This window comes from Podarcis bocagei, assembly GCF_964188305.1.
Source record: "Podarcis bocagei genome assembly, chromosome: 1".
Taxonomy (NCBI): domain Eukaryota; kingdom Metazoa; phylum Chordata; class Lepidosauria; order Squamata; family Lacertidae; genus Podarcis; species Podarcis bocagei.
Genome location: NC_138125.1, coordinates 3,512,655 through 3,536,745, shown reverse-complemented (window position 1 = coordinate 3,536,745; position 24,091 = coordinate 3,512,655). Strand labels below are relative to the sequence as shown.

General features: G+C 47.8%; 1 protein-coding gene across 4 annotated transcripts; it reads right to left on the bottom strand.

Annotated features, from left to right (window-relative positions):
• Nucleotides 1-291: 291 nt before the first annotated feature.
• KLHDC2 (kelch domain containing 2) lies at nucleotides 292-22,911 on the bottom strand. 4 transcript variants are annotated; one of them, XM_081196359.1, is made up of 14 exons: nucleotides 22,829-22,911; nucleotides 18,673-18,884; nucleotides 16,174-16,253; nucleotides 13,648-13,765; nucleotides 12,917-13,032; nucleotides 11,965-12,046; nucleotides 10,799-10,882; nucleotides 9,973-10,053; nucleotides 9,823-9,881; nucleotides 8,593-8,702; nucleotides 7,265-7,337; nucleotides 3,455-3,542; nucleotides 2,055-2,107; nucleotides 292-675 (listed from the first exon to the last, which is right to left on the bottom strand). In XM_081196359.1, the coding sequence occupies exons 2-14, from the start codon at nucleotides 18,862-18,864 to the stop codon at nucleotides 552-554; spliced, it is 1,260 nt and encodes a 419-aa protein (XP_081052485.1). In that variant the 5' UTR covers nucleotides 18,865-18,884; nucleotides 22,829-22,911; the 3' UTR covers nucleotides 292-551. The 4 variants fall into 4 exon arrangements, with proteins under 4 accessions (XP_081052485.1, XP_081052487.1, XP_081052486.1 ...); XM_081196361.1 differs by having other exon boundaries at nucleotides 18,673-18,866; nucleotides 22,829-22,880; XM_081196360.1 differs by lacking the exon at nucleotides 22,829-22,911 and adding an exon at nucleotides 22,732-22,814.
• Between the last annotated feature and the right edge of the window lie 1,180 nt (nucleotides 22,912-24,091).

Here is a 24,091-nt window from a genome sequence, read left to right as displayed (position 1 = left end):
TGGCTATCAGATCTTTTGTGATATAGTGCCTGACAGAAGTAGCTGAGCAGGTTCAAGGAGCTACAGACTATGGAGCTCTTTTCCCTGAAGGAAATAACAGCTGCAACTGTCCCAAAGTCCACCGCTGCTTTTTCTTCCGTCTTAAAGGCAGCGCTAACAATACAGAGGGTTCAGTTCCTCTGCTGATCCGTTTTCTTTCAAGGGCTGCAGCCCCACTGCTTTTAAGCCAGCGGGAAGCCCTTCCCAGGAATCGTTTTGGAGGGCAGGTGAAGCAGCGACGTTCCTCTCGCCTTGCATTAAATACATTTATTGCAAACAAATTTTTACACAAAAATAGGTTCTCTCTCTAAGCCATTCACATGCAAACAGAAAAGAAAGGTGAAAGCAGAGAAGCCGTTACCTACAACGCGGAGTTTGGGGGGGGGGGGAATTAACCTATACAAATGTCACACACACTTTGCCAAACCGGGATGGTTCAAATTATTACATCTCTTTATATAAGAAGGGCTCGTTCATGCGCAGCGCGGCCAGACGTCTTCACTGCCGTTCTCCTAGGAGCCAGACGTGTTGTTGCTCCCAAAGCGCTGGTTGAGGCTGTGGAGGAGGTGTTTGGGCAGGCAGTGCCAGGAGCTGGCCAGAATCTCCTTGAAGCACATGATGGCTTCTAGGCACAGCCTGTGGGACGGGAAAAAGAGAGGGGAGAAAAAAGGGGCTGAGAATTTGCACCAGGCCCCTCTCCTGCCCTCCACCAAGTCCCAATGGCCAACAGAACATGGGGCACATCTCTACTGGGCTTTCTAGGGTTCTCCTAGAGCAGTGGTTCCCAAATTTGGGGGGCTGCCGTCCCCTCGGTTGCCATTCATGCATCCCCAGCGCCCCTTATTCTACAAAAAGCACTGTTTGCACAACCCACCAAGGGAGGTTTAACACGGCACAATGCTAAACTAACAAGTAATTGCACATTTATTGACAATTCAATTAAAACTACTGAATCTGATCCAATGAAACTGACAAATTTGATTTAATGATACTAGCTGTTCAAAGTCTGATAGTCGTTAACACCTCCAGCACCCTCCTACTTCGTAGTGCCCACCTTGGGACCCACTGTTATCCAACAATCACGAGTGGGTCTGCCCTCCCTTGCTTTTCTCTTGGTTAATCCTCTTGGCTAAACCCTTCCCATCACTCGCTGGGTGTGACCTTTATACAAAAGGAACCAGCCCCTGACCTTGCGATGAGTCTCAGCTGGCCTTCTGGGAATCTCTGCTTAGGGCTCCATGTGGGGAGATGGAGAAGGGGCTGTGTTCTAAAAGCAGAACCCTCCCCAGCAAGAGATTTGCTTCCCAGCTTTTCCGAGTAACAATTCAGGCTGTGCAACTACCTGTTAAGAGAGCAGAGCCAGGCTGGATGGGCCCGGCACAGTTGGGGACGGGGGGAGACTTTTCCTTCCTTTCTCGGGTGACATACTTTTTAGGCAGGCAGAAATTCAACAGGTGCAGCTATCCTTATCCCAACTGACAGGTTGAAATGCACCTGCCAAATGCTGACTGACTTCCCAGAGCTTACAAACGGGGCGAAATCTTTTTGACATATGGTCACCCATTCCTAGAGAGGAAACCTCAACAGAAGTTGTTTCTCTGACTCCGAGAATACCGCATTTTTTGCTCTATAAGACTCACTTTTCCCCTCCCAAAAAGTAAGGGGAAATGTGTGTGCGTCTTATGGAGCCAATGCAGGCTGCGCTGCTATCACAGAAGCCAGAACAGCAAGAGGGATCGCTGCTTTCACTGTGCAGCGATCCCTCTTGCTGTTCTGGCTTCTGAGATTCAGAATATATTTTTTCTTGTTTTCCTCCTCTAAAAACTAGGTGCGTCTTGTGGTCTGGTGCATCTTATAGAACAAAAAATACAGTAATTCTGCTCCTATTTTTCTCAGGAAGAGACTTGAGCCCGTCATATACCATATGAAAGTCCCCAGTTTCTCATGTTGCATATCCAACCGTAACTGCAAGAATGCACAAGCAATTAGTGGGTTTCCCCCACTTTAATATATACCTTACAAGGGATTTTGGTTGAAGAGAAAAGACAAGAATCTCATTACTATGTGCCTGAAAGAAAAAGAAAGAGCAGCTTGTATAAATCTCATGATTGAAAAAGCACCTTTGACTTCCAGCCCGATTCAAAAGGGTCCGTGTGGAGCTTTAGAGACTACATTGCTGGCCCTGGACCAGAGAGCCGGGTTCGAATCCTTGCCCAGCCCTGAAGTCTCTCAGCCCAACCTAATTCCCCAGGTGGTTCTGAGGATAAAACGGCAGGTGGGGTGGAAGACCCCCAAGTGGGTGAGTAACGTCTGCCCTCTTGTGAGATGTACCACTTCCACTTCAGGATATTTGAAATCCGTCACCAGGGAGAACCACAAGGGCAGAATTCGCAAGGAATGGGGAAGCTCAGGAGTCGAATCCTGCCCTCCAAGCTTCCTTAACTGGTGCCTTCGTTGCATATCTTTAGGTGCCGGGCAAACACATTCCTCTTTGCTCAGGCCTTGGGTTAATTAAACAGCTTAATGGCCTTTTAAACTGAGTGTGTAAGGGGGACGCTGTTTTTATTCGTTATGATGGCTTGTAATGTTGTGCTTTTATATTGTAAACCGCCCTGTGATTGTCAGATGAAGGGACATAAAGAAATTTAATTAACAGCAACGGGCCCTCAGGACTGTACAGGGGCTGTGCACTCGGACGTACCTCGTCTGCTCCTTCCTCTAGTGGTTTCACCTGGCTAGAGCCTTCACCTTTGACCCATGGCAATGCCTTTTGCTAGCCCAGATGGAGAGTTGTGTGCCAGGCCCCGGTCCTCGGAAGTCTTGCCCCAAAGGAATGTGGCCCCTGGCCTGAAAAATGCTCTCCCCCCGCCCTCACTTCTGCACAGATTTGGACTGGGGTCAGAGGAACTGCCCAGGAGATGGCAGCCATGTTAGAGCGAGTCGAGACCCATCATCATCGATTCATAGAATTGGAAGGGACCCCGAGGGTCATCTAGTCTGACCCCCTGCAATGCAGGAATCTCAGCTAAAGCATCCATGACAGACGGCCACCCAACCTCTGCTTAAAAGCCTCCAAGGAAGGAAAGTCCACAACCTTGCAAGGGAGACCGTCCCACTGTCAAACAGCTTATCCGGTGGGTCTTGCTGGAAAATCCAAATGCCAGCGTTTTGCCATGACCAAAACCAGAAATAATGGTCATGTGCACCGCTTCTTCTGCCCCACAGGCTGGCAATCACGGCACTGAAAGGTCTATGAGACGGGGTGCCTCTACGCAGGCGGAACTGCTTTGCAATGGGCCGGGGGGGGGTGAAGCCAGGAATTCTGCCCCCAAACGATGACGGAGCAGGCAGCCTTTGGGCTTTACAAAGGGAGCTGTGACTTGGTGCCCTGAGAAGAAGAACAACAAGGACTTACGGCTTTGTGGTGGGCAAGCAGATTGTTGGCACAGCCCCCAAAGACAATCACCTCTCCCTCGTCGCTCGCACACGCCGTGTGCCAGAGCCTGTAAGATCACACAAATTAATAACGATGATGATGATGATTTATTTGTACTCCGCCCATCTGACTGGGTCTCCCCAGCCACTCTGGGCGGCTTCCAACAAAGATGAAAAATACATCAAAATGTCACACATTAAAAACTTCCCTGAACAGGGCTGCCTTCAGATGTCTTCTAAAAGTCTGGTAGTTGTTTATCAATCAATCCTTTATTAGGCATAGCAAACCACCCATTATAAAACAAACACCGTATACAGATTGTGGAAAATACGAATTCGACATAACAATTTGCATAAATAATACAGTCTAACACTACCACATCACCGACCAATCAAGAACCACGAAATCTCTCTATAACGGCCCAGTCTTTCCACATGGACAGCACTCAAAAATTTAGCCACTATCAAAGTAATTTGATCATTCCTGTCCGAGAGCAGGTCCTGAACCGCTGTTTATCTCTTTGACATCTGGTGGGAGGGTGTTCCACAGGGCGGGCGCCACCACTGAGAAGGCCCTCTGCCTGGTTCCCTGTAACTTGGCTTCTCGCAGTGAGGGAACTGCCAAAAGGCCCTCGGAGCTGGACCTCAGTGTCCAGAACGATGGGGGTGGAGACGCTCCTTCAGGTCTACTGGACCAAGGTGGGGTCAAGCAGTGGGGAGATTCAGCAGAAAGCTTTGGCTGCAACTCAAGGGAATCCTGCTGCCGTATACGGCTTTCATCTCCCCCGTTTTTGTTGTTGCGATTATCCATTTCTGTGAGTTTTTGAACATTTTGTGTCGCTTTTCAGCTGTCTTGTTTGTGGCCCAGAGAAGTCAGCGGTTGGACAAGAGGGTTTATCCGCCCTCCACTCCTTTAAGGAAGGGCCTGTTACAAGACACTCCTTTGTTTCTTACCCCTGAGGTGGGAAGGCTGCTGGATGAAAAATATGGGCCCCTTTGCCCAAACGTGCGGCAAGATTCAGGAATGGCAAATTGCTTTTTAAAACAGAATAAAAGCACAGACCTAAGTGGCTACGCTTATATAATAATAATAATAATAATAATAATTTATTATTTATACCCCGCCCATCTGGCTGGGCCTCCCCAGCCACTCTGGGCGGCTTCCATAAAAACCAAAAATACAATAAAATATCACACGTTAAAAACTTCCCTGAACAGGGCTGCCTTAAGATGTCTCCTGAATGTCAGGTAGTTGTTTATCGCTTTGACATCTGCTGGAAGGGCGTTCCACAGGGCGGGCGCCACTACCGAGAAGGCCCTCTGCCTGGTTCCCTGTAGCTTTGCTTCTCGCAATGAGGGAACCGCCAGAAGGCCCTCGGCGCTGGACCTCAGCGTCCGGGCAGAATGATGGGGGTGGAGACGCTCCTTCAGGTATACTGGACCGAGGCCATTTAGGGCTTTAAAGGTCAGCACCAACACTTTGAATTGTGCTCGGAAACGTACTGGGAGCCAATGCAGGTCTTTCAAGACCGGTGTTATATGGTCTCGGCGGCCGCTCCCAGTCACCAGTCTAGCTGCCGCATTCTGGATTAGTTGTAGTTTCCGGGTCATCTTCAAAGGTAGCCCCACGTAGAGCGCACTGCAGTAGTCCAAGCGGGAGATAACCAGAGCATGCACCACTCTGGCGAGACAGTCCGCAGGCAGATAGGGTCTCAGCCTACGTACCAGATGGAGCTGGTAAACAGCTGCCCTGGACACAGATTTGACCTGTGCCTCCATGGACAGCTGTGAGTCCAAAATGACTCCCAGGCTGCGCACCTGGTCCTTCAGGGGCACAGTTACCCCATTCAGGACCAGGGAATCCTCCACACCTGCCCGCCTCCTGTCCCCCAAAAACAGTACTTCTGTCTTGTCAGGATTCAACCTCAATCTGTTAGCCGCCATCCATCCTCCAACCGCCTCCAGACACTCACACAGGACCTTCACCGCCTTCACTGGTTCTGATTTAAAAGAGAGGTAGAGCTGGGTATCATCTGCATACTGATGAACACCCAGCCCAAACCTCCTGATGATCTCTCCCAGCGGCTGCATGTAAATGTTGAAAAGCATGGGGGAGAGGACAGAACCCTGAGGCACCCCACAAGTGAGAGCCCAGGGGTCTGAACACTCATCCCCCACCACCACTTTCTGAACACGGCCCAGGAGGAAGGAGCGGAACCACTGTAATACAGTGCCCCAGCTCCCAGCCCCTCAAGACGGTCCAGAAGGATGTTATGGTCGATGGTATCAAACGCCGCTGAGAGATCCAGCAGAACTAGGAAACAGCTCTCACCTTTGTCCCTAGCCCGCCAGAGATCATCAACCAGTGCGACCAAGGCAGTTTCAGTCCCATGATGAGGCCTGAATCCCGACTGGAAGGGATCCAAATGGTCCGCTTCTTCCAGGCGTGCCTGGAGTTGTTCGGCAACCGCTCGCTCAATCACCTTGCCCAGGAATGGAAGATTTGAGACTGGGCGATAGTTGGCCATCGTGGCCGCATCTAAAGATGGTTTTTTAAGAAGCGGTTTAATAACCGCCTCTTTCAGCGGGTCTGGGAAGGCTCCCTCACGGAGGGAAGCATTCACCACCCCACGAAGCCCATCGCCCAGTCCTTCCCGGCTAGCTTTTATAAGCCAGGATGGGCAAGGATCCAGCTTGGCTTCTCTGGGATGCAAACAAGAGAACGACTGACATTTGAAGCCCCTTGCAGGCCAGCCAAATGGAGACTGCGCTGAGTTTACTGGAACTGAAGAGTCTGGCCTAGACACACTGCCCATTATGCAAAGGGGAAATCAGAGAATTGTAGAGTTCGAAGAGGCCCCAGAGGGTCACCAAATCCAACCTCCCACAGCGCAGGAATCGCAGCTAAAGAATCCCTGACCAACGGCTATCCAACTTCTCAATCTCCTTCTCTTCAGGCTAAACATCCCAAACTCCCTCTACTGTTCCTCACAAGGCTTGGTTTCCAGACCCTTTTATCATCTCCAGGCTGCACACACTGCAGCTTGTCAATATCCTTTTTAAACTGTGGCGCCCAGAACTGGACACAGGACTCCAGGAATAGAGGGGCACTATGACTTCCCTTGATTTGGACGCTACACTTCTGCTGCAGACAGCATTGCTGCAGCTGTCTGACAATATTCTCATCCAGAATTTGTCCCTGTCAAACGCAAGACGGTGGAGTGGTTTCTCTCCACCCCTTAAAGCCAATTTTAAGGTAAAGGTAAAGGGACCCCTGACCATTAGGTCCAGTCGTGACCAACTCTGGGGTTGCTGCACTCATCTCGCTTTATTGGCTGAGGGAGCCGGCGTACAGCTTCCGGGTCATGTGGCCAGCATGACTAAGCCACTTCTGGCGAACCAGAGCAGCGCATGGAAACGCCGTTTACCTTCCCGCCGGAGCGGTACCTATTTATCTACTTGCACTCTGACGTGCTTTTGAACTGCTAGGTTGGCAGGAGCTGGGACCGAGCAACGGGAGCTCACCCCATTGCGGGGATTCGAACCGCCGACCTTCTGATCGGCAGGTCCTAGGCTCTGTGGTTTAACCCACAGCGCCACCCGCGTCCCTTGTAAAGCCAATCTTACTTGAGCTCAAAAAATGCAAGAGCTGAAAGACTGCCCAAAATCTAAAGAGCCACGAAGGTAGAAGCCAAAGAGGGCCATCAGTGCAAGCAAAGCAACGACCAGGAGAGGCGAGTTCTGTGGAAGGTTCAGAGTAGTGTCTGTTACTGCGTGTGGGGCTGCTTACCGGGGTTTCTCTGAATAATTGTGCTCAAATTGTATCCACTCGTTTTTACTAATGCAATAGATCCAGGCATCACCTGCAAGGAACAGAAGGGAGGTTTTCGTTGGGAGCGAGTTCTGAGTGTTAGCAAAAGAAGCTGTCCTTGACCACAACTTGATCCAGAATTTGAACTCACAAGGTGGTCACTTGAAGCCATCATTTCCCACAACTACCGCGAGTGGCTCAAGAGGCAAATAGGAAACACGAGGATCAGGACACACCCCAACCCCTAAACTGTGGTTAAATTAATTGGTTTTGCATACAATCATTTAACTCCAATAATTCATTGTACTTTTTTGTGTGTGCAATGAAACACGTCCACATGGAACATTGGTGGTGTTGGTGGGAAGGCACAGAGATGTTTCCAAATTTTCTTTACAAACATGAGGTCTAGAAACTTGGGTTTGTTTTTTTAAAAAAATGAAGTGATAGCCAAGGTTCTCAGGATGCCAAATTTAAACCAGATGTACTAGGTGGGGGTGGGAGGGCGAGAGGGGAGGAGGATAGACTTCAGAGTTATCGGATCTACTTTGGTTTTCTTGCTAGAAGTTCAAGGCTCACCAGCTGAAGCCAGAGCGGCTCAGGAGGTGGAGGTTGTTGCCAACTGAAGGCCACAAGCCAATATACATTATATCCAAGTGCCACCCCAAGTCCATGTGGTCAAGGGCAGGCAAGAAATCTGATAAAATAAAATATGTTAAGAAAGAAGTGTGGATTCCAACACAGACCTCTGAAGCTGGCCAGGACTTAACAAAAGGTAAAGGGTAAAGGGACCCCTGACCATTAGGTCCAGTCGTGGCTGACTCTGGGGTTGCAGCGCTCATCTCGCTTTATTGGCTGAGGGAGCAGGCATACAGCTTCCGGGCCATGTGGCCAGCATGACTAAGCCGCTTCTGGCGAACCAGAGCAGCGCACGGAAACGCCGTTTACCTTCCCGCCGGAGTGGTACCTATTTATCTACTTGCACTTTGACGGTCCCATCCTACAATGTCCCCACCCCTATTATGTATTATTTGAGATCCGTATCAATCAGCCCAACTTCCCACAGCCTGTTGTGTTTTGTGACCCTTTTAGCCGCTTTAAATCTAGCCCGTGTTTTTGAGAGGGGTGGGCAACAAACAGCAGCAGCGCCAGACCCCAGATGCCAACTGGGTCCTGACCTGCAGCCATTGCAAGGACCTTCTGGGATCATCCCATGAAGGCTAAAATAAACCCAGCGCCAACCAATTCTGCGGAAAAGGCTCTTCTGTCTAAACCAAAGGCTATTTTTAGTTCTCCTGGGATTTACTTACTGAGAGGCTGCTTGTCGGTGGTGAACCCGCCAAAGAGGAAGAGATGGTCAGACGAAACGGGGGTTAGAGAATGCCAAGATCGGCCAACGGGGCAGATGCCTTGCGTGATTCTGTGTTGGGGAAACACAAGAGATTGACAGGGGGTCAAAACAGCAGCCAGGAATGGAGTGTTTGATCTTACTGTAAGTAACCTGTTCTTGACCGGGGTGGGAGATTGTGGAAACTCTGGAGACATCGATCCAGGTGATTCGCTGCTCCGGCCATGAAGTCAGGCTTTGGGAGAAGATTTGGCCGGCTGCTTCTGTACTCAACCCACGCTTCAAGTTTTCCTGGCCAACTCAAAATGGGAATAGGGGAGTGCTGCAAACCACTTAGGTACAGGTGAAACTTGAAAAATTAGAATATCATGGAAAAGTTCCTTTATTTCAACTTAAAAGGTGAAACTAATATATGAGATCAACTCATGACATGCAAAGCGAGATCGGCTTCTACTTCTCAGAGGTCCAATCTTGCTCCATTTGCAATCCTTGTTTTGCTGATTTCCTTGAATATTCTAATTTTTTGAGATTGTTCATTTGGAGTTTTTATCAGCTGTACGCCATGATCTTAGCAATGATAACAAATCAAGGCTTGACATATCTCACTTTGCATGTCACGAGTCAATCTCATATATTAGTTTCACCTTTTAAGTTGAATTACTAAAATAAAGGAACTTTTCCACGATATTCTAATTTTTCGAGTTTCACCTGTAGAACAAATCAAGGCTTGACATATCTTGCTTTGCATGTCACGAGTCAATCTCATATATTAGTTTCACCTTTTAAGTTGAATTAGTGAAAGAAAGGAACTTTTCCACGATATTCTAATTTTTCGAGTTTCACCTGTATATTTTTGACGACATAGCGGGATAGAAATCCTTCTCTAAGCAAATCAATAATAAGCAATTTTAGGCCCCACCTTATTTCAGTCATTTTAAATTGTACAGAACTGTTTTAGAACGGTGTGAGTTGTTGTAACCTGCCCTGGGACCTTAGGATGAAGGGCAGGGGATAAATCGCAATAAATGAAGTAAGACTAGCAAACGAGACCCGGTGCTCTCCAGATGCGATTCCCACCGGCTCCCAAAAGTGCTCGCTGGGACTGATGGGAGTTGTAGTCCAAAAGATTTGGAGAGCATCTACTCGGGATCAGCTTCCCTGCGCCGACAAGGGGAGACAGAAGCTTACGTACATTTCATGCCACTCCCACTTGTCCAGATTGAGGGAATAGAGATCGTTCATCCTGGACTCCTGAGGGGAAGAGGGAGAGAGGGACGGGTTTAGTGAAACCTGCACCCCCAGAAAGGCAGCAGCAGCGTCCCCACTCTGCTCTCGCACTCACTCGGTATCTTCCTCCAAAGACGTAGCCTCTGTTTCCAACCGTGGCACAAGCATGGGCTGCTCGGGGCGACGGCGATTTACCCTGCGGGGGGAAGAAGAGGGGACAGGTGAGAGACTACCTGCTTTGGGCTCTACGAAATCTCCTTCCCGTCTCCTGCCACTGACCACTTTTCAGGAACTTGCTGCTGGTGGTTATATTTGTGTCCGCTGGCAGTAGGAGTACAATATGGGCATGTCTTTAAGTTAACATCTTTCATCAAAAACCTGACAGTACCAAACTATCGAAGGCTTTTCACCAAAGCCAGACTAAATGTCTTTCCCTCTGCAGTGTTGGCTGGCAGGTTGAGAGGAGTTCCCTACCAGGACAGACTTTGCTCATGTGCTCAAGACATCAATTCCATAAAACATATTTTGTTGCACTGTGCAAAATAAGAGCAAGCCGGGGCTGAACTGATACTACCCTTGCTGGTACCTTTCCCAGGAAAATCAGAGGCTCACTATGTCAGGTGCCTATTGGAAGACCGGACAAACGCTAGAACATTAGCAGTGGCAAAGTTTTTATCGGTGGTTGCAAGAACAAATAATCCCTATATTCTGAACAAAATGCTTGTTTAACCTGGAGGTAGGCTGTATGAATTGTGCATTGCTTTGTAATGATTTGTTGGGTCTCTGGACCGTAATAAAGATTGATGATGATGATGATATTTGTTAGGATCTGACGGGCAATGGAAATGAATCAGCTGATATTAATCAATATGGGTGGTCCTACCGGATCATCATTTTTTAAAAAGGTACGATTGCCGTACTTTGGAAGTCCACTACTTTACCTTGGTTACAGGCTGGCTCCACGTAAAGGTGTCTGTGTCCAGGACGTGAACGTGATCGTTCCACCCACGGGGAACACCTGAATTCTTTTAGACAAGAACAGGGACAATGGATAAAATCTCATTCCGTGCAGTAGTTTCGACATTTGCAATCTAGGACAGAAAAATTTGTGGAACGGAGCGCTGACTACCTGCGGCCACTGTTCCTCCTGTGATGTGTGCAAGAGGCTTCTAGAACAGGCTTGAGTTTCAGCATCCACCACCCAAGAGGAGCAGGACCACAGAGCAGGTAAATACGGGCAGGTATTCAAGGTGGTGGAGCTGAAAGCCACAGTTGTTCTGGGGGCCTCATGTGCCATCTCCCTGCATTTTTGGTATTATTTATTTAATGCTTCCTCACCCTTCCTCAATCAGGAAGCATAGTGCAGCTCACAACAAGAAACAAGATAAAAACAGCAACAATGATAAACCCAATAAAATAAAAAACCCCACAATCAGAATCAAATAAGCAGTGGCAAATATCTAGAATAAATTTCACTTATGGATCCAAAGGCCTGGGCATGCCTTTAGCTTTTGCTTGAATGCTTGTACCGAGGGGGCCAAGCGGATGTCACCTGGGAGGGGGTTCCATAGAAATCACAGGTGAGATGCCACCACCGAGAAGGCCCTGTCTTGTGTCACTGTCCAACAGATGTGACTATAAGCAGGGCATTCTCTGTGGATCATAATGCAAAGGTTGGATGGCAGGGGGCGGGGAGAGAGAGTGTTTCTTTGGGTCCTAATTCACTTAGGGGTTTTGATCACGTGCAGCCACTGCAGAGCTTTCAGGATGAGGCCGATACAACCCCTCCTTGCTGCTCCAGCCAACAGCCAAGCAGCAGCATCCTTAGCAATCTGCAGCTTCCAGAATGTCTTTAGGGCAGGCATAGGCAAACTCAGCCCTCCAGATCTTTTGGGACTACAACTCCCATGATCCTTAGCTAACAGGACCAGTGGTCAGGGATGATGGGAATTGTAGTCTCAAAACATCTGGAGGGCCGAGGTTGCCTATGCCTGCTTTAGGCCCCCAAAGAGTAGATTGCTGTAATCTATTTGGGAGGCTACAAGAGCATAAATCAGTAAATGAGCCACTAGAGGAGGTTCCAGTGCACAAAAAGCAAAAGACTTACCCAAAAAGAGGTTTCATCAAACTCAAACCTTCCAATCTGCTCCCCTTCAGGGTAATACCCGTAGCCACCAAAAAATATAAGCCTGTTCAAAAAGAAGGAAGGGAAGGCAGAAAAACAAAAGAATACACTATCATCAGAGTGACCAGGTAATATGCGGTAACGGATTTCCACTTACGAGAAAGCGCCACTTAAAGAGCAGAAGCCAGAATATCTGAGAAAAGATTCCATTATTTATTTTAGCCTTTCATAAGCTGAGCCAGCATGTCTGAAGGGCACCAGGTGGGCAAAGGTTGATTTATTTAAATGAAACTGAGCACCCATGACCTGCTTCTCCCCCCTTTACATACTGCAGCTAAAATTCGCAAAGAATCATTCGCAAAGGCAGTTAGAAGTGCCAAAGGACAAGAGCAGCATTAGCTCTGAGGGGCTTTGCTCTTGCTATTTCAGGGGAAAAAACATAAAGCCAACAAAACATTATTTTTCAGGGGGTAAGAAGAGGCATCCAGTTGTGTTGCTATTTTAGCCAGCAAAGTTTCTTAGCTTGTTTCCTCGCCCCCTCTTGCTGTTGCTAACTCTACTCTGAAAATTACCATTAACTCTGCATGGTCACAAACCTGTATGCTATTTGGCTGCAAGTTTCTTCTAATATTTAGGATGTCATGGAACATCAAGTAAGTGCACTTATTACATTCATATGCTGCCTATTTTTATATAAAAGCTATAGGTTGCTTACACGAAACCAACATAATCCAATTAGGCCAAATTACATTACAAATTAAATACAAAGAGTGCTATTACAGTAATGAATGGGTAACAGAGACACTTTGGAGAACAGGCAACATGGAAACCCACTATTTTTTGAGTCAAATGAGGCAGCAGAGCACACAATCATTTCCAGGAAAGAGACGGGACCCCGGAACAGCCAGGCTCTGCTTCACGCCGACAAACTTACTTGTTTCTATAAACCCAAACGCCGAGTTTGTCTTTTGATGACGGAGGGATGCCTTGGCACTCCACTCTGACCCACTGCAACACTTTGTCGCTCGACCTGGAATTAAGCATGTAGAACTGCAAGAAAATGAAGGGATAGATTATAAACGTGCAGCTCATTGGCCCAAAGGAGTCCTGATTATTTGGATTGCTCTGTGTCGATTTAAAGATCTTAGGGACGCGGGTGGCGCTGTGGTCTAAACCACTGAGCTTCTTGGGCTTGCCGATCGGAAGGTCGGCAGTTCAAATCCCCACGATCTCCTGTTGCTCTGTCCCAGCTCCTGCCAACCTAGCAGTTCGAAAGCACACCAGTGCAAGTAGATAAACAGGTACTGCTGCGGCGGGAAGGTAAATGGTGTTTCCGTGCGCTCTGGTTTCCGTCACGGTGTCCCGTTGCACCAGAAGCGGTTTAGTCCTGCTGGCCACATGACCTGGAAAACTGTCTGTGGACAAACGCCGGCTCCCCTGGCCTGAAAGCGAGATGAGCGCCACAACCCCATAGTCGCCTTTGACTGGACTTCACTATCCAATGGTCCTTTACCTTTAAGATCTTAATTTGGCCTGTCAGGCAACATGGGATGGATCTGATGTTAGATAGTGTTGGGGTTTTGGATACTGTAGTTTTCTGGCTCCAAAACGAAGGCAAAAAAAGGGGGCGAGCCCCAACTCACCCTGGGAAATTCGAGGACTGACCTTGTTTGTGTTGCCGCGTGCGTGGTGCCCTCCAAACAGGTACAAGACTCTGTCCATACAGACGGCGCAGCTCCCTGACATGGAAGGGGGAACATCTCCAGCCGTTCTGTGCTTTGTCCTGGCAAGGCAGAGGCAGAAAGACCTCTGGGTTTAACAAGGAAGCTTTCCTTTCTGATGCTTATCTGTCGTTTATAGCTTTTGTTATAACTTAGTGTGCTACTTTAGGGACGCAGGTGGTGCTGTGGGTAAAACCACAGAGCCTAGGACTTGCCGATCAGAAGGTCGGCGGTTCGAATCCCCACGACGGGGTGAGCTCCGGTTGCTCGGTCCCTGCTCCTGCCAACCTAGCAGTTCAAAAGCTAGGTTCTCTCTCAAAGTGCAAGCAGATAAATAGGTACCACTCCAGCGGGAAGGTAAACGGCGTTTCTGTGCGCTGCTCTGGTTCGCCAGAAGCGGCTTAGTCATGCTGGCCACATGACTTGGAAGCTGTACGCCGGCTCCCTCGGCCAATAAAACGAGATGAGCGCTGCAACCCCACAGTGGGTCACGACTGGACCTAATGGTCAGGGGTCCCTTTACCTTTAGTGTGCTACTTACACGCCAATTCAGAGTTCCCATCACCTCCCAAACTGATGGCACTTCAATCCGAAGCGCCACATGAACATTCTCAATGGATTCATGCACATGTTATAAAACAGTGGGATCCCCAAGCATAAAACCCAGTGGAAAAACACTGCCACCACCTTCTGGAATCAGGCATCTAGGTAAGGAGAGTAACCATCTCTAGGCAGTACCTCCAGCACTCAACTCAAGACAACCTGACGAGGAGGATCCATCAGGGATGATGGTACTGAAAACTTCTGTGAATTCCAAGAAATCCAACAGAGGAAGGCAACTCTCCCCGTCTTGCTTTCCGCAAAGCGGATCAGAAGACTCACTAACCAAAGGGCCTGCGATTTCCTTCTTTCAATGCACGTTTTGTCTTATCTGCCTTGAGCCAACTAGAAAGGGTGGGTTGAAAAATAAAGCAAACGAACAAAAAACAGGAGGACATGGAAGTACAGTTGCAAGTCGAACGTTTTGGCTCCCGAACGATGCAAACCCGGAAGTGAGCGTTCCGGTTTGCGAACGTTCTTTGGAACCCGAACGTCCGACAGAGCTTCCACAACTTCTGATTGGCTGCAGGAAATCAGAAGCTGCGCTTTGGTTTCTGAACCTTTTGGAAGTTGAACAGACTTCCAGAATGGATTCTGTTTGACTTCCAAGGTACGACTGTGTATTTCTGAGCACAACTTGAAGTGTTGGTGCTGACCTTTAAAGCCCTAAATGGCCTCGGCCCAGGATACCTGAAGCAGCGTCTCCACCCCCATTGTTCAGCCTGGACGCTGAGGTCCAGCTCCGAGGGCCTTCTGGCGGTTCCCTCGCTGCGAGAAGCCAAGTTACAGGGAACCAGGCAGAGGGCCTTCTCAGTGGTGGCACCCTCCCTGTGGAACACCCTCCCATCAGATGTCAAGGAAATACAGTGGTACCCCACAAGACGAACGCCTCGTGAGACAAAAAACTCGCAAAACGAAAGGTTTTTTCGTTTTCGAGTTGCCTCGCAAGACGAATTTCCCTATGGGCTTGCTTCGCAAAACGAAGCTTGCCCCGGGGACAGCGGGTCTTCTCTTTTGAAGCAAGGGGCGGCGGGGAGAAGCGATCTTCTCCCCGCAGCCCCAGGTCCGGGGACAGCGGGAAGCGCTTCCCGCTGCCCCCGGACCTCTTTTGAAGCAAGGGGCTGCGGGGAGATCGCTTCTCCCGGTGCTCCGAAGCAGGGCGGGGGGGTGGGAACACCTTCTGAAGGCTGGCGGGGGGCAAAAGTCTTTGTCCCCCCTGCCTGCCTTCCCAGGGGCTTTTAAATCACCCCGGACAGCGGAGAAGTCCTCCGCTGTCCCGGGGCGATTTTAAAATGCCGCCCGCCAGCATTTTAAGATTGCCCGGACAGCGGAGAAGTCCTCCGCTGTCCCGGGGTTTTTTAAAATGCTGGGGGTGGGAAGAAAAGCCCTTGTCCCCCCCCCCAGCCTTCAGAAGAGGTCCGGGGACAGACTGTCCCCGGACCTGGTCTGAAGGCGGTTTCCCTAGGAACGCATTAATTGATTTTCAATGCATTCCTATGGGAAACTGTGCATCGCAAGACGAAAAAACCGCAAGACGAAGAGACTTGCGGAACGGATTAATTTCGTCTTGCGAGGCACCACTGTAAACAACTACCAGACTTTTAGAAGACATCTGAAGGCAGCCCTGTTTAGGGAAGCTTTTAATGTTTAATAGACTATGGTATTTTAATATTCTGTTAGAAGCCGCCCAGAGTGGTTGGGGAAACCCAGCCAGATGGGCGAGGTATAAATAATAAATAACTTATTTTTTATTTTATTATGATGATTATTCTTATTCTTATTTTCTACTGCTCTAACAAAACGTTATCACGGTTGGAGGTATTTTTTTGGTGTTGGTGGGGAGATAGGAGGCAGTCAAGATATAATTTACCATCTTCCCGTTTCCATGTTGTATATCCAGATTTCATCTCGGGGCAGGTAAAAGTCGTAGAAGCCTCTCACTTGAGCATTCTGAAAGCAGGAAAGAAGGAAAAGGGGGAAGGACCCCCATTATTAAACGGAACGATGAATTAAAAAGCACCACCTGCTCCTCTCTTTATGCCAATAGTCTAAAGAACACCCCACCCTCCATTTCCACCCAAATATCTATATTCTGGGAATCATGGCCAACTTGGGTATAAAAATGTGGGATATTCCAGGGCAAGACTGTGAGCCCCATTCATTTATTTCATTTATAGTCTGTTTTTTCGATCTGACCTTCTGATGAATCCACAGGGAGCATTTTTCTAGAGACAGAGGATCCTGACTAGGCCAGGACCACCCCCAGCCCCATGTCATAGAATCATAGAGTTGGAAGGGACCCTGAGGGCCATCTAGTCTGACCCCCTGCAATGCAGGAATCTCAGCTAAAGCATCCAGGACAGATGGCCATCCGACCTCTGCTTGAAAACCTCCAAGGAAGGAGAACAGCAGAAGAGGTCAGATGGGTGGTGTACAAATAAATTATCACTATTCAGGGTGGATAAAAATCAATGATTTTAAAAACATTTAAAAAAAACAAAACATTTTTTTATTTAAATCAGATTTTTTAAATTTAAATTGGATTTTTAAAATGAAATGCATTTGGAGGAAAAATCTTTCTAAAGAGAGTTTTCTCTTTAAGTTACATTATAGTACAAAGACTACTCCTTAGGAAATAAGGATTTGTTTTAAGTTTTTCATGTATGCTAAAACTCAAAGGTGTTTTTAAAATCGTTTTACCACATCAGTTAACAAACATGGATACATATGCTATAATGTTATTGTTCTAATTAAATGAATTGTTTAAATTGTTCTTAAGGAAACAATTATATTTCTCCTTCCAAGTACAGCAGAAAAGTTGTCCAAATATAAAGTTAACTTATTAAATCTCACAATAATTTCATAATTATCTGTCAATCTATTTCTAATAGTATAGTATATTTTTTGATATAACTGCAAAAACTACTCTGAAAATTTATTATTCCAAAAATGAAACCTTTGTCTGGTTGTAAATATTAAGATTATACCAGCAAGAATGAGTCTTTCTGTAAAAAAAATGGTGTAAATCAAGTCTTACAGACTATTGATTTAAATCAAGTCTTACTGACTAGTGATTTAAATCGATTTGATTTAAATCAAGTCCACCATGTCACTATCTTCCTCAGCATCTTCATCCTGTGCAGTGGTACCTCTGGTTGCGAACGGGATCTGTTCTGGAGGCCCGTTCGCAACCTGAAAGGAACGTAACCCGTGTCTGCGGGTGGCAATTTGCCGTTTCTGCACATAACGTCCTTTTGCGCGTCTGCGCATGCGCGAGCAGCGAAACCCAGAAGTAAACCTTTCTGGTACTTCCGGGTCGCTGCAGGACGCAACCTGAAAACGCTCTACCTAAAGCAAACGTAACATGAGGTTTGACTGTACTTAATACATCCCTTGAGAGCTTTGGGGCATAAGACAATGCACAAATAAAGTAATAATAATGGCAACACGTCCCACAACGTCCCTTGAGACCTTCAAATATAAGGCAACACATCAATTAAATTATCATGATCCACGCGACGGTCACCTCGAGACCGGATTATTGTGACTCGCTCTACGTGGGGCTGCCCTTGAGACTGACCCAGAAACTCCAGCGGGTGCAGAATGCCACGGTGAGACTCCTTATGGGGTCTTCGCTGCGAGATCACATTCACCCGGTACTATACCAGCTGCATTGGCTCCCGGTGGAGTACAGGGTCAGGTTTAAGGTGCTGGTTTTAACCTTTAAAGCCCTATACGGCCTAGGACCCTCGTACCTACGGGATAGCCTCTCCTGGTATGTCCCACAGAGGAACTTACGGTCTTCAAATAAAAACATCTTGAAGGTCCCAGGCCACAGAGAGGTTAGGCTGGCCTCAACCAGAGCCAGGGCTTTCTCGGCTGTGGCTCCGATCTGGTGGAACGCTCTGTCACAAGAGACCAGGGCCCTGCAGGACCTGATATCTTTCCGCAGGGCCTGCAAGACAGAGCTGTTCCACCAGGCATTTAGTCAGGGCACAGCCTGACTCCCTCCTTTGGCAATCTTCACAGAACTTTAGCCTAATGGTTGCCATCAATTTGAGTTGAATTAATTTTATAATGAAATGATTTTAGAATGTTGTACTATTTTATTGTTGTTAGCTGCCCTGAGCCCGGCTTCAGCTGGGGAGGGCGGGATATAAATAAAATTTATTATTTTATTTATTATTATTATTATTACAACATGGTTAGCAGCAACCTGTTGCGCTCTCTCTCTCTCACACACACACACAAACAAACACACACTTTAAATTGGGTGCATCTTCTCCAGCCCTCTGTGATGGAGGGAACAAGGGCTCCACCACTTCTTCTCCTGCCTTTGCCAAATAAAGAGTCTTTTTTTGCTGCTCACCTTATACCCGCCCCAAACGAACATGCACTGCCCGTCGCTGACAGCCACGTGGCCACTCCGTTCGGCAGGACTGCCATTCTCTAGATGCTCCAAGCTGTCCTCTGCTGGCCCGGGAATCTCTTCATCCGCCGGCAAATCTTCATCCTCCGGCAGATCCTCATCCACCGGCAACTCTTCATTGTCATCTGCCATGCCTGTAACAGGATAGTCTCCTTCAAGAAGGGCACAAAGAGGAAGAAAAGCTTTCAAAATTGTGCGTAGCCAAAACAGGATGGAGAAAAAGCCACGCTCAGAGCTGTTTCCTTTGCCCGGGGGCAAGAGGAGTCAGCGAGGGGCAAGAGACAATTCTGACAGTCTCTGAAAATCTCTTGTTTTCTTTTGGCTGGCTCCTAGGGTTAAATAAGTTGGAGTTCTTGTTATTAAATATACCAAGAGAAAAGAGCACACCAAGAACTCTGGCCAATATAAGTTTCAAAATTGGGAGTGGTCCTTTCTCGCAAATCAATAGTCAATTGAAAAAACTAATCCATTCAAAAGTATGTATTCTGACAAGGAGTACAAAGTCAAATGGAGATTACAAACTCAAACAGAGATTAGAAACTCAAACTCATAAGGGAATGTATAACACAATAATTACAGTTACAGTATTAAAAATAAGAGTTTATGAATTTATGCTCAATGACTGAAACTAAGATCTTCACGTCAAATCTTACTATGGACTAACATGACCTTATCTCTACACATAAACTCGCTGCTGGATGAGGTCCAAGGGGCACCACCTTGTCCAGAATCCTGTTCTCAAAGTGAGAAGACAGACACCTCAAAGGGAGAGCTGCCTTTTCACAAACTAAGATCTCCTTCAAATAACCCATTTCTTGAGCATTCATCCCAATTTGCTTGTGGAGTGTGTACACATCTTTCCATTAACCATTCACTCATTCCTCACTTTTCGGTGCATTCCTCTGTCATTTTCCTCCGCACAAAAAAACCAACTTGATTTGCTGCTCTAGACTGGCAACAGAGTGCTTTAATCCAATTTAATTGCACAGATCCAAACTTCCTGGTGTGCACTCAAATCTGTCCCGTAACATACTGACAATCTGGAAGTGTCCTGAAAAACTGTACGAGAGCCACCCGCTCCTCTCCAAGCTCACTCTGTGAAGATGACCTCAATGTTGAGTGAAAATAAAGGTCTTAGCCAACCAGAGCAGGAAAAACAAGCTCCATGGCCTAGTAGTCTCACCCACAGCCAAGCTCAGCACCTCAAGGATGTCTTTAAAAGCTCTTTGGGAAAAGCCAGCCCTGAAGGTCTTGGCCAGGGAAGCAGGAGGAGGAGGAGGAGGCAGCCGGAAAAGAGGAATTGGCTCTTGGCTACCTTTACTAGACATTTGGACATCCCAAGGCTTAGCTGCTAGATGGCAGTACCTGGAGCCTGAAATGCTGAAGGCTGTTTAAAGGCAGTTTAAATGGATTTCTTGCTAGACAAAACAGAAGATGATCAAAATCACAGCTTAAGCAGCTGCAAAGCGTTTGACATTTAAAGGCACAGATAGACAGGATGGCTCCCCAGCCCATTCTTCCAACTGCTCAGAGCTTTTTAAAGCTCCTCTGCACCTGGTCAGGGATCTGGGCTGGACACATGGCACTGCCTCATGACTACTTTGCATCTGTACTCAATGGTCCAGTCATAGCAACATGGACACATAGGAATTTGCCTTATATAAGTGTCAGACCAGTAGAATGACTCATTATAATCTCCAGCACTGGCTTGTGGGATCTGTCTGGGCTTTTCAAGCAGGAATCTGGAGCTATCTAGACTGAATCTAGGACCTTCTGCCAAAGCAGGTGCTGTACCACTGAGCTATGGCTCAGACCCCTTTGCAGCAACATACGGAGGTAGATTCCTTCAAGGGGTGGGGTGGGTTGTGCTGAAGCCAGTGAGGAGAAATCACAATTTCGAAGGCTGCCCTACACATTATTCATTGAAACAAAAAAAAGGGGGGGGGGGTTTGCTATATAAACGGTGCTATATAGCACAACGGGGATCAGGGCTAGAAACCCTGGAAAGGTAGCATGGTGTAGTGGTTGGAGTATCATACTAGGACTTGAGAGGTAAAGGTAAAGGGACCCCTGACCATTAGGTCCAGTCATGGTCGACTCTGGGGTTGCGGTGCTCATCTCGCTTTATTGGCCGAGGGAGCCGGTGTACAGCTTCCAGGTCATGTGGCAAGCATGGCTAAGCCGCTTCTGGCGAACCAGAGCAGCGCATGGAAATACCGTTTACCTTCCCGCTGGAGTGGTACCTATTTATCTACTTGCACTTTGACGTTCTTTCGAACTGCTAGGTTGGCAGGAGCAGGGACCGAGCAACAGGAGCTCACTCCGTCACGGGGATTTGAACCGCCGACCTTCTGATCGGCAAGTCCTAGGCTCTGTGGTTTAACCCACAGCGTCACCCGCTTTCCAGGACTTGAGAGAGCAGGGTTCAAATCCCCACTGGACCACATGAAGCTTACTTGGGGTGATCTCGAGGGTCAACCAATACCGCCTCTCAACCTAACCTACCTCACAGAGTTGTTGTGGGGGTTAAATGAGGAGGGGTGAGAACTACGTACTCCACTTTGAGCTCCTTGGAGGTAAAGGCGGAATATAAATGCAATCAACAAACAACCCCGCAAGTCCGACCAGATGTGGAATTGTGGAGAACTGGATTTAAGACTGGAAATAATAGAAAACAGAGAGGGTGGCGTAGTCATGGTTCAGTGTCTGAAGAGGGCCTGGGAGACATGGGTTCCAATTCCACACTCAGCCATGGAGCTCACTGGGTGACCTTGTGGGCCAGTCGCTCTCCCTCTCAGCCTATTTATCTTACATATTTCTTAAATACACCTGCTGCCCTCCACCGGAAGATCCGCAGAGTGGTTTACAGTATAAAAAAACAATATACATAACAACACCCACCACCAATACCCAATACAGGGTGTGGGATGGGGAAAAGGGGGTTGTTGTTGATGATGTTGTTATTATGCATTTTGTGCTTTTATCTTGTATCTTGATGCTGCGAACCACCCAGAGATCTAAGGGGTAAGCAAATGAAATAAAGAACCAATTGCTCCCCTACCTCGTAGGGCTGTCGGGGGTGAAATGAGGGGAGGGGGGTGAGGAGAACCCTGCCCTCCGCTTTCAAACTCCTTGGAGGTAAAAAGGATGGGATAGGAATGCAGTATACCTGAAGGAGCATCTCCACCCCCATCGTTCTGCCCGGACACTGAGGTCCTGCTCCGAGGGCCTTCTGGCGGTTCCCTCACTGCGAGAAGCCAAGTTACAGGGAACCAGGCAGAGGGCCTTCTCGGTAGTGGCACCCGCCCTGTGGAACACCCTCCCACCAGATGTCAGAGAGATAAACAACTACCTGACATTTAGAAGACATCTGAAGGCAGCCCTGCTTAGGGAAGCTTTTAATGTTTAATAGGTTATTGTATTTTAGTGTTTTGTTGGAAGCCGCCCAGAGCGGCTGGGAAACCCAGCCAGATGGGCAGGGTATAAATCATTAATTATTATTATTATAAATTATTATGCAGTAAATGAAATGACGGTTTCTCCCTGATGGGATAGCCCAGGCATAGGCAAACTCGGCCCGTCAGCTGCTTTGAGACTACAACTCCCATCATCCCTCGCTAACAGGACCAGTGTGCAGGGATGATGGGAATTGTAGTCTCAAAATATCTGGAGGGCCGAGTTTGCCTATGCCTGTTTTAGGCCCCCAAAGAGTAGATTGCTGTAATCTATTTGGGAGGCTACAAGAGCAGGGTACTACTACTAATAATATTATTAGAACCCTTGCAAGATAATGATAATGATGATGATAATAATAATAATAATATTACCCTTGCAGGGTAATAATAATAATACTTTATTATTTATACCCCACCCATCTGGCTGGGCTTCCCCAGCCACTTTTCTTTTTAACTGGGGGGGGGGAGCTTCCTAAAAGGTGACAACCCCCCCCCCAAAAAAGAGACCCCCCCCAGCCTGCAGTGGTGCAGCCCATTCCGTCACCTTATCCTGCAGGAGGAGGAAGGAGCCACTGAAGAAGGCCGGGGGGGGATAGGAAACCTTTGCCCGCCTCCCCTGCCGGGCTCCCCTCTCGACTTACCTTAGCGGGGTCCGCTCACAATGTCAACATCCGCCGGTGCCGGCGGATATCCGGCCCGCCTTCCTGCCCCAGCGGAAGCTCCGCCCCCTCGGCCGTCGACGGAGGAGGCGAGAGAGCTGGACAGAGCGTCCGCCGCGGTCTTGCTCCCCCTGCAGGGAAGGAGGGGAACGGCACCCGAGAAAGCGTCAGATTGTCACTGGTCTACCTTGCAGGGGTGGCCGAGAGTGGCTGCTGGGGTCATTGGAATTACATATTCATTTCTACCCAGGGACGACTTCTTTTTTATTATTATTCAGAATTATTACAAGACATATTATCCAAAAACATATCATCCTTGTCCCCCCCCCCCATTTTTCCTCCCTCCCCCACCCCCTAACTTCCCTCAGTTCCAGTCTTTGGTTTCTCTAAGAATGCTATTTTCTGCATGTTACAAAGTTGTATAGATCCTCAAACTATTTAGCTGATTATTATCAGTAAAAAGTTTGTGAATGTTTATTCAAAACCTGCCAAGGAGTCCAGTTCGCTTTGCTGCGTCTTCAGATACTTTGTAAAGGGTTCCCATTCATCCTTAAAGTCACAGTTATCCTTGTCAATTTTTCTTGCCATGATTCTTTTGTTGGGATTTCTTCAGTCTTCCATCCTTGTGCTATTAGAACTCTCACGGCCGTTGTCGCATACATGAAGATGTTTTTCAACTTTGTTGGCAGGTCTTTCCCTACAATCCCCAACAAAAATGCCTCGGGTTTTTTAACAAATGTTAAATGGAACATTTTCTTCAATTCGTTGTAAATCATTTCCCAATTATTTTTAATTTACCTTACAATCCCACCACATATGATACCCATGGACTTCAAGGCGGCTTCCAGATGAGAGTGGTGTGTTCTCCCTGCTCAGAGGGAGGTGGGGGGGGGGGAAGAATGGTAGAATCATAGAATGGTAAGGGAACCCAAGCAATGACAAACCTGGACAACATCTTAAAAAGCAGAGACATCACCTTGCCAACAAAGGTCCGTATAGCTAAAGCCATGGTTTTCCCAGTAGTGATGTGTGGAAGTGAGAGCTGGACCATAAAGAAGGCTGATCGCCGAAGAATGGATGCTTTTGAATTATGGTGCTGGAGGAGACTCTGGAGAGTCCCATGGACTGCAAGAAGATCAAACCTCTCCATTCTTAGGGAAATCAGCCCTGAGTGCTCACTGGAAGGACAGATCCTGAAGCTGAGGCTCCAGTACTTTGGCCACCTCATGAGAAGAGAAGACTCCC

Bases quoted from the DNA above. Each gene is read 5' to 3' on its own strand.
- KLHDC2 (XM_081196359.1), bottom strand. From the start codon at position 18,864: ATGGCAGATGACAATGAAGAGTTGCCGGTGGATGAGGATCTGCCGGAG. The intron at 12,047-12,916 runs GTAAGTTTGTCG...CTTTTTGAACAG, and splicing joins GTTTGGGTTTATAGAAACAA to GCTTATATTTTTTGGTGGCT. The intron at 9,882-9,972 runs GTGAGTGCGAGA...TCTTCCCCTCAG, and splicing joins TCTTTGGAGGAAGATACCGA to GAGTCCAGGATGAACGATCT.